Source organism: Ovis aries, chromosome Y, assembly GCF_016772045.2.
Source record: "Ovis aries strain OAR_USU_Benz2616 breed Rambouillet chromosome Y, ARS-UI_Ramb_v3.0, whole genome shotgun sequence".
In the NCBI taxonomy this organism is placed as follows: domain Eukaryota; kingdom Metazoa; phylum Chordata; class Mammalia; order Artiodactyla; family Bovidae; genus Ovis; species Ovis aries.
In genome coordinates, this window is record NC_082741.1 from 755,820 (window position 1) to 765,706 (window position 9,887).

A 9,887-nucleotide genomic window follows, 5' to 3' on the forward strand; every position below is an offset into this window, starting at 1 on the left:
CCCCCCTGGGTGAGTGCGGGGCGGTCTCATCCTGGTCAGGCAGTGTGGGCTGGACGACCTTGGGGACAGCGGGCTCCAACTTCCTGTTCCCGGAGTGACCTCACCCTGATCTGCAGATTATCCAAGCCCTGCCTTCTAAGCCAGCCTGGCGGTGGGGCCCTGTGACCCGCAGACCACCCCCACCCGCTGGGTCCTGACAGCTGCAAGGGGAGCCGAGGGACGCCTCTGTGTGCACCTGCTGAGGGCTCAGGCTGCTGATGACCCCACAGACACGCTCCCCGACCCCTAACGACACCCCCAGGGGGCCTCAGAGCCCATCCCACGCACCGCCACACCCCCCACCCTGACATCGGCCGGGGAGGCCTGGTGGGTCCCCGGCGGAGTTTTGTCCCTGCAGTATTAGGGGTCAGGTTTCTGCAGAAATGCTGAGCTGCACAGGGCTGGGGGGAGGGGGTGTGTGTGTTCAGTCCGCCAGTCATGTCTGCCACCCTGTGGGCTGTGGCCCACCAGGCCCCTCTGTCCATGGGATTCTCCAAGCAGGAAGACTGGAGTGGGTTGCTGTTTCCATAGCCAGAGGATCTTCACCACCCAGGGATGGAACCCAGTTCTGTGACATTGCAAGGGTGACAGCTGAGAGCCTAAAAGCTGGTGAAGAATCCGCCTGCAATGCAGGGGACCTGGGTAGGGGAGGTCCCTTGGAGAAGGGATTGGCAACCCACTCCAGTGTTCTCCCCTGGAAAATCTCACGCACAGAGGAGCTTGTTGGGCTTCAACCCGTGTGGTCACACAACTTAGCAACTACACCACCAGGGAAGCCCCAGGGTGCCCACCTTAGAGGGGATCCCACAGTGAACCCTGGGCACGGGTGGATCACACAGCTGCCCCCACATTGGGGGTCCTGTGTGGTTAAATCCCAGCTACAGTTGAGAAGGCTGAGAGCCCAAGGATTGATGCTTCTGAACTGTGGTGCTGGAGAAGCCTCTTGAGAGTCCCTTGGACTGCAAGGAGATCCAACCAGTCCATCCTAAAGGAAATCAGTCCTATTCACTGGAAGGACTGATGCCCAAGCTGAAGCTCCAATCCTCTGGCCACCTGATTCGAAGAACTGACTCTTTGGAAAAGACCCTGATGCTGGGAAAGACTGAAGGCAGAAGGGGACGGCAGAGATGGCTGGATGGCATCACTGACTGGATGGACCTGAGCTTGAGCAAATTCCGGGAGTTGGTGATGAACAGGGAGGCCTGGTCTCCCACCTGGAGACCCTGTGGTCGGCTCGTGGACTGCCCCTCAAAGCCTCTCTGCTCAGAAACGAGACCAGCGCCTCTGTGTCCTGATTTTATTGTTCCGCAGCGGAAATGCCCGACGGAGAAACATAATCGCGAGTATTCGGCTGTGCAAAAGAGAGGATAGTGCTTAAGTACAAATGGAGACATGATTTTCTTAAATAAATACTTAAACACGGGTCGGTCCTACAAGCACCTGGAGTCTAGGTCTGGTGTGCGGAGCTGCCTCGACTGTGGACCCATGGAGACCCCCCCGATTGCCCTCTCCCCCCACCCCAATCAACACGTGGACCCAGGGCCGATGGTCTGCCAGTGAGGAGCCCCCGGCGCGGGGCGGCCCGGCCCCGGCAGGGACACTGGAATTTCTCAAAGTCGGTGGTCCGTCACAGTGCGGGATGATGCTAGGTGGTCGCGGCGGGCGGCCCGGCTTTTAGATGACCTTCTTGAGCTCGTCGTAGAGGACCAGCACAAAGGCGCCGCCCATGCCGCGCAGCACGTTGGACCAGGCGCCCTTGAAGAAGGCCTTGCCGCCCTCGTCCTTGAGGATCTTCCGCCAGCAGTCCACGGTGCCCTTGTACATGATGTCGGCTGTGGGGAGACGGCGGGGTCACGGCGCGCTCGGACACGGCCCCCGGGGGACCCGGCAGAGCTGCTGAGGCCCGGGCCACCGTATGCGCGCCAGGAGCTCTAGCGGAGAGGCGGCGGCCGGGGGCATGCGCTCTCGGGAGGGGATCAAGCCCAGGACGCCGGCCCCCACGAGGCCCGGGGACGCCAGGGCAAAGACCGAGGGAGCTGCGGGCGCCCGCGGGGGACGCCCTTATCAGATCCCAGGGCGCCTGAGGGCCCTGTGCCCGCCCCGCCCCATCCGCCGCCCCGCGCCCATCAGCGCAGCACCCCCCGCCCCCGCCCTCCCCGCGCAGCGCCCCCCCGCCCCCGGCGGCCGGTACCTCCTTTGCGCCCCGACTGCATCATCATGCGGCGCCGCACGGTGTCGAAGGGGTAGGAGACCACGCCCGCCACGGCCGTCACGGTCTGCGCGATCATCCAGCTCACCACGATGTGCGTGTTCTTGGGGTCGGGGAGCATGCCTGCGGGGGCGGGGGCGCACGGGGTGAGGCCCCAGGGCCGCCCACAGCTCCACGTGGAGTTCCCAGCTCCTCCGGGGACACTCGCCGGGTCGGACTGGGGTCAGCACACGCCCTGCCAGCCGGCGGGACGGGCCCCGCTGGCAAGGAGGGGACGCCCTGACGCCTGCTGCACTGTAAACGGTGCCAGCCGGCCCGGCCCCGCCTCCGGGGCGGCTCACCTACAGGGACTGAGCGGCGCCGTCCCCCAGGTCGTGGTGGAGCCCCAAACCCCGGGACTAGAGGATGGAAGTGCACTTTAAGGAACGCCACCGTCTCTAACTGTACGTGTGTAGGGGAAACCAAACATTTCACAGACAAAACCAGGATCACACAGAAAGATGCTAACTCACTACAACTGGGGGCCCTTAACAGGTCAGGGCAGACAGACACGCAGGGAAGGGCGGTGAGGAGGGAAGGCTCCGGAGGGACCGGCCCCGCCCCCACCTGGGTCTGACTCCAGCCTCCAGGACCGGGGGCAATAAAGCTGTGCTGCCCTTTCTGTGCTATCTGTCCAGGCCAACCAGGAATCCCTCTTATCCATGGTGATGAATTTACATGTATTCCTAACCCTCAGGAACCTAGAAGGAAGCTGTCTTTGGAAATGAGGGTGGTGGCTCAGATGCTAAAGGATCTGCCTGCAATGCGGGAGACCCGGGTCCTTTTCCTGGGTCGAGAAGATCCCCTGGAGAAGGAAACGGCAATGCACTCCAGCACTCTTGCCTGGAAAATCCCATGGATGGAGGAGCCTGACAGGCTACAGTCCATGGGGTCACAAAGAGTTGGACACGACTGAATGACTTCACTTTCACTTTCAAGAGAGAATGAAGGTGAAATGAGGTCACCAGGCGGCTCTGGGGCCAGACAGACACACCCAGAGGGAGGAGCTCATGAGGACTCAGGGAGTCCACTCGCCCAGGAGAGAGCCCCGCCCACCCCTGGGTCTCAGCCTCCACCTGCTGGGGCTGGGAGCCCTCAGCTATCAGCAGCTGAGGTGCCTCCGCCCTCCCCCCAGGACTAGCCCCTGCCCCAGGGAGCAGAAGGCCCCGGCCCTCCCGGTGCCGCCCCCACCGTCGCCTCCGGCAGGGAGCTCACCCTTGGCGGTGTCGTAGATGCCGAAGTAGGCGGCGCGGTAGATGATGATACCCTGCACCGACACGTTGAAGCCCTGGTACAGCCCGCGGATGCCGTCGGACTTGGTGATCTTCACCAGACAGTCTCCCAGGCCCCTGAACTCGCGCTCACTGCCCGACTTGCCCACGTCGGCCGCCAGGCGGGTTCGGGCGAAATCCAGCGGGTAGACGAAGCACAGGGAGGTGGCCCCGGCCGCGCCGCCCGAGGCCAGGTTGCCTGCGAAGTACCTCCAGAACTGCGTGTGCTTGTCCACGCCCCCCAGGAAGATCTGCTTGTACTTGTCCTTGAAAGCGAAGTTGAGGGCTTGCGTGGGGAAGTAGCGGATGACGTTGGCCAGGTTGCCCCGCCAGAAGGACAGCACGCCCTGCTCCTTGGGGATACGCACAATGCAGTCCACGATGCCCTTGTACTGCTTGTCGGCCGCGATCTGCTTGCTCGCGTGCTGCACCTGGGGGGCGGCGGAGGGAGACACAGGGCTCTACCGGGGGCCTGGGCACACCGCCGAGACTTAGAGGAGATTCTGGTGAAGCTCAGACAGCTCTGAGTGACTGCTCCGAAGAGGTGAGGGAAAGGTCGGTATGGGTGGGATTCTGGTCAACAGAAGTTCATACGAGCTAGGACATATTTTCGCGGAGCGTTTCTTACAGTCTCAAGGTGCATTCGTCACCGTGAAGGTTTTTAATGCTTTTTCACACACGACAGACAGGGAAGCTTGGCGTGCTGCACCCTGGGGCAGGAGTGAGGGGGAACAGGGCTTCACCCAGGGCCTAAGGCAGACCTCCATGGCCACTTATAAAAAATACACGACCCGAGAGTGGCGAGTTACGATCTGGGGCAAGGCGAGGACTACACCCCCCGGGGGAGAGCAGCTCAGATAGCTGAGAGATTGAGCCAGAGGTGAGACTGGATGAGATTCTGGTCAATGGGAAGTTCCTAGAGCGAGCACACACTCTCGCAGAGCCTTTCTCAGAGCCTCAAGGAGCACTCGTCACAGTAAAAGTTTTTAGTGCTTTTCTAAACGATGAACAGGGAAGCCTGGCGTGCTGCAGCCCATGGGGTCGGCAATGATCGGACACATCTGAGCGACTGAACTGAAACATGAGGTGGGCAAGCAAGAAGTGGGCTCACAATCAGCCACTGGAAACATCTGTCTCATGACCTGGCCTGTCACTTTTTCCCAGAACCCGCATGCCTCATTCCTGCTCTCCACCCTGAGGTCCTTTCACGGGGTCTGAAGGTCAGCAGCACCTGACTCAATACTCATAGAGACGGCTCAGACGGTCAAGAATCACCCTGCAATGCAGGAGACCCGGGTTTCACCCCTGAGTCAGGAAAATCCGCTGAAGGAGGGCATGGCAACCCATTCCAGTATGCTTCCCTGGAGAATCCCATGGACAGAGCAGCCTGGCAGGGCTACAGTCCATGGGGTCGCAAGAGTCGGACACGACTGACCTACTACCGCTTTCAGAGGTAAACAGCAGGTGCCCACAAGCGCCAATTTGCGGTTGACACCTGCAGAGGTCACCAACGACCGACGTGTCGTTAATAAGACATTTACACGGGGCCTTTAAGCTCTCCTAGCATCCTTCCTGGGGAATCCTATTTTCTTTAAGGGTGGCAATCCCATCGCAACGCTAATTCCACTGGCTCCCCATTTGTGACGCTCCAAACAGACCAGCGCAGTTTATTCCACCTCAGACTCGCGCAAACAAGTGCGAACAGTGGGCAAGAAGACCAGTACAACTGCGGAGACTAAAGATCTTTCCCCGTCCACGGCCCAAGGGGACGGGACCCCACCCACAGCCTCGCAGGGTCCGTCCACGCGGCTCTCCCCCCCGCGCATGCGCACTCCAACTCTGCAGCCCCCCAGTGCGCAGGCGCGGAGGGCGCCGCCGCCGGCCGCCCGACGCGCATGCGGCGCCCCGCGCCCCAATGCGGACATCGCCGCCGGGCGCCCCCCGCGCATGCGCTCCCTCGCGGCGGTGCCCACGTGACGCGACCCCCCGGAAGCCAGCCGGGCCGGCCGCGCGCGGACAAAGCGGCGCGACCTCCCCGCTTCCGGTCCCGGGGGCGCGCGCGCGCCCGAGCTCCCCGGGGCCCGGCGCCGGCGGCCGCGCGCCAGCAGCCTGACACGCACCTGCAGCAGCAGCTTGACGCGCTCGATCGGGGCCACGGCCGTCTTGGAGATGGCGGCGGCGATGCCCCCGGCCAGGAAATCCTTGGCGAAGGAGATGGCCTGTTCCGTCATGGCGGCGGGCGGAGAGCGGAGCGGAGGCGCAGAGAAGCAGAGAGAGAGCCGGAAGGTGAGCGCCGCTGGCTCAGCGCTGCCGCCGCCGGGACCGAAAGGACAGGGCGGCCACCGCGCAGCCGCTAAGGGGCCCGCGCCCCGCCCCGCGGCCCCCGCGCGCCGCGCCCATTGGCTGCGCCGCCGCCCGGGCCCCGCCCCCTGGGCGCGCGCACCGCCCCCGCGCGGCCTGCCGGGAGCGGCGCCTCGTCCCGCCCCGTGGGTCCATACGGCCTTGCCCATTGGCTGCGCCGCCGCCCCGGCCCCGCCCCCTGGGCGCGCGCCGCGCCTCCCGCGGGCTGCCGGGAGCTGCGCCTCGCCCCGCCCCGCGGACTCCCGTGCGCCGCGCCTATTGGCTGCGCCACCACCCAGGCCCCGCCCCTGGCCCGCGCGTCTCGCCGCGGGGCATGTCGGGAACCGCGCCCCTCCTCTGCGCCGAGCGTGCCCGGGGCGGGTCGCGCTGGGTTGCGTGGCGGCCACTCTGACCTTTTCAAGGTCATGCTTGGCCTGGCGGCGGCGACGAACGACACTGGCGTAGGGGACAGGCCCGGCTTTGCGAAGGCCCGCGCCCTCTCTTCTCCCAATCGTAGCACCGGACGCTCGGGTCCCCAGGCTCGTCCACTCTGGCCGGTCCGATCATTGGGGCCCCGGCTCCGCGCCGCAGACCCCCGAGTCCCGCCCGCGACCCCCACCCCCCACCCAGCCGCCCCGAAAGGTCCTGATGACCCCCGGCGCCCTCCAGGCCCCTGCTCGCCCCGCGGGACGAGCGATGCAGTCTGTGCGTTCTGACCCAGCGTACGAGACGGCCCCGAACCCCGGCCGGCCCGGCCTCGGAGTAGGGTTTGCCTGTGCGCAGCCCGGGACACCCGGGTCCGCCCAGGAGAGCGCCTCCGGAGGACCCAGCACCCCCAGCTCTGACCCTGATGACTCTGGGTGCATTTGGGGGTCCCGGGATGGAGGAGGGCCCGCTGCATTTCCAGGACCCACCGGGGCTCAGACTCGGGGTGTCCCTGTCAAGCCGGGCACTGCGACTTGGGTGGCGGGGGTGTCTCCTAGAAAAACAGGGGCACGTGTGTTGGTTTCACAGGCTCACTGACACGCTCACGTGTGTATACGTGTGTCTACAGACATGCACACGTATGCAGCTGTTGCACGTACCCACGCGCCGACAGGTGTGTGCATACGTCACACGCCGCGGTATAGGCCCCCTGCCTCCAAAGGCGTGTCCGGAGACCTTGATGTTTGGAAGGCCTTATGCATGCAGTGTTCGCTCAGTCGTGTCTGATCATTTGTGACTGTGGAAGAAAAAAAAAAAGTGCAACTGGAGAGTTGTGAGTTAAGTTTTATTGGGGGCAAAATGAGGACTGCAGCCCTGGGAGGCAGCGTCTCAGGTGGCTCTGAGAGAGTGCTCCAAAGCGGCAGTGGGGGAAAGTCGATATATGAGGTTTTGGTGAAGGGCGAGTTCATGCTGTGAAGCAGTTTACAAAAGGTTTTTGTTAGTCTTGAGGATCTGATGTCACCCTGAAGGGATTTAGTGCCTCTCTAGGTATGAAGGGCTGATGTTGGAGCTGAGAGTCCAACCCTTTGGCCATCTGATGCGAAGAGCTGACTGCATTTGAAAAGACCCTGATGCTGGGAAAGATTGAAGGCGGGAGGAGAAGGGGACGACAGAGGATAAGATGGATGGCATCACTGACTCAATGGGCATGAGTTTGAGTAAACTCCAGGACTTGGTGATGGACAGGGAGGCCGGGCATGCTGCAGTCCATGAGGTCGCAAAGAGTTGAACACAACTGAGCGAGTGAACTGAGCTGAACTGGACTAGATATGAGGAGTTGCAAGGATTGAGATCATAAAATCTGTTCCTCAAAACATAGAGACCTGTCCCACCACATTCCCCGGAGCACAGAGTGTCTCACTCCACCCAGAACTCCCTCAGGGATTGTTGACGGTCAACAGCGATAGCCGTTCAATCTCCGTAGAGGCAGATGGCAAATTGCCTTTGTTGTCCAGTCACCTGGACAATGCTTTGTTGTCCAACGCTCTTTAAGTGCCGATTTGTAGTTGATACGACCCAGTAGACGGTAGCCCTCCAGGCTCCTCTGTCCGTGGGATCCTACAAGCAAGATTACTGGAGTGGGTTGCCATTTCCCTCTCCAGGGGATCTTGCCCACCCAGGGAGTGAACCCAGATCTCCCGCATTGCAGGCAGGTTCTTTTCCCATCTGAGCCACCAAAGGAAGACCCTGTGACCTCTTTATTGAAACAAGTACAAAGTGTATCGTCCTGTGAATTTTCACAAAGCGAAAGCCGAGGCGTGTCAGTAGCCAGGTCCAGAAAACAAAGTCTTTGTAGCGACGCAGGTGCGAGAATTCTTTCTTAATTTACCTCTCTGCCCTGTTGCTTTTTCCTCTTTCTATCCCCCTTCCTCTTTTTCCTTTATGCCCCTCCCCCCACAATGGCTCTGATGGTCAAGAACCTGCCTGCAGCCAGGTTTCGATGGCGGGGTCTGGAAGATCCCCTGGAGGAGGGCATGGCCACCCAAGTCCGGTATTGTTGCCCGGGAAACCCATGGACAGAGGAGCCTGGTGGGCTACAGTCCATGGGGTCGCCAAGAGTCGGACACGACTGAGCAACTGACACTTTGCTGTTTCTGTTGCTTCTTTCTTTCTCATCCCTGTCTCTCTGTCCTTTCTGCCGCCCCACCCTCCTTCTCATGAGGGGGTCTCCTCCACGTGACGCTGGATGGAGGGATGGATGCTAGGGGCTGCTGACCCACGAGAGCCGAGGCACCCCCCTCCCCCCCACCCCAGCCCCCGGTGTCCTGGCAGGAGGGCCTTCCTGAGTCCTCTTCCTGGGGAGAGGCAGGTAAGAGGTGAGGCCTGAGAATGGCTGGGCCCCAGAGGGGTGGGGACAGATCAGGCCGCTGTCAGCAGATGCGGATCGCAGCGGGCTAAGTGCCTTGGTGTTCTGGCATCTTCTGAAGCTTCACTGAAGCTGGCCTGGGGCCTGGAGGATGGAGCTGGCTGGTGGCCCAGCCCGGTTCCGGCCGGTCGCGACCACACGGCGCTGGAAGAGAGGGCGAGGCCGCCCCAGGTTCTGGGCAGGGACGCGTCGCTGGCTCCGGGGCACGCCCGGGTGAGGGAGGCGTCCCTCCTGTCATCTGTGGTTTCTATACATCGGGTACCCGCCCGTGTGGGCGGGGCGGGGCCCTGCGATGCTTATCTCTGCCCGCTGGGCCAAGGAGGATTTTCCAGCTGGAGCTGGTCCTTCAGGCTGCGAGGCCCTGGCACTCTGAACTTTGCTTTAAGAGCGGGCGTTGGGCACCCCAGGACGGCTCTCTGCAGCCTTGGTGGTGGAGGCGGTTAACCTCTGCGCCACCCTGTCCCCTCCCCTATGTGACGGACCCCTCCCCCCAACTCCCTGGGGTCCTGCGTGCATCCCAGGGGTCACCCCTCCCCCTGGCCCCGACTCCTCAGCCGCTTGCTCTCTGCGGGAAGGACTGGATCAGTGTGACGTCTGTCCTCGTTGCTAACTAGGCCGCAGAACATGTTTCTCCTTTAAAAGCACTTCACGTGGGCCTTAGATGGGTGTCTGCTCCCTGTGTGTGTTCTGGGAGGACGGCTGGGGGGCATTGGTGGCCCAGGCCTTGCGCTCCCCTAACGGCTGACCCGGGAGGGCGGCAGGACCACAGACACCCCGGGTGTTGGGGGAAAGACTGTGCACCTGTGGGTATTGGGATGGGGACGGTTAAGGGAGGTGGGATGGTGGGTGGGGGTGGGGGAAGGAAGGGGTTCTGTTCCAGGACTCCGGGGGGCAGGGGTGCAGAGACCAAAGGCTGGTCCCTATTCCTCAGCACCGGCCCGAGCTTTAATTCCGACGTGCACAGCGTTAGAGGCTGCGTATCCGAGAGATGGTTTTTGTCCTGTCACGTCCGACTCCCCGACCCCACAGACTGTAGCCAGCCTGCTGGAGCGGGTTGCCACTTCCTCCTCCAGGGGGATCTTCCCGGCCTCGGGATCGAAGCCAGGTCTCCTGCACTGCAGGCAGATGCTTTACCGTC

The 9,887-nt window shown here is 62.6% G+C and overlaps 1 protein-coding gene across 1 annotated transcript; it reads right to left on the reverse strand.

Annotated features, from left to right (window-relative positions):
* Positions 1-1,713: 1,713 nt before the first annotated feature.
* SLC25A6 (solute carrier family 25 member 6) lies at positions 1,714-5,789 on the reverse strand. Its single transcript, NM_001127280.1, has 4 exons — positions 5,679-5,789; positions 3,503-3,989; positions 2,231-2,371; positions 1,714-1,871 (listed from the first exon to the last, which is right to left on the reverse strand). Exons 1-4 carry the CDS (start codon positions 5,787-5,789, stop codon positions 1,714-1,716), a joined length of 897 nt encoding a protein of 298 aa, NP_001120752.1.
* Between the last annotated feature and the right edge of the window lie 4,098 nt (positions 5,790-9,887).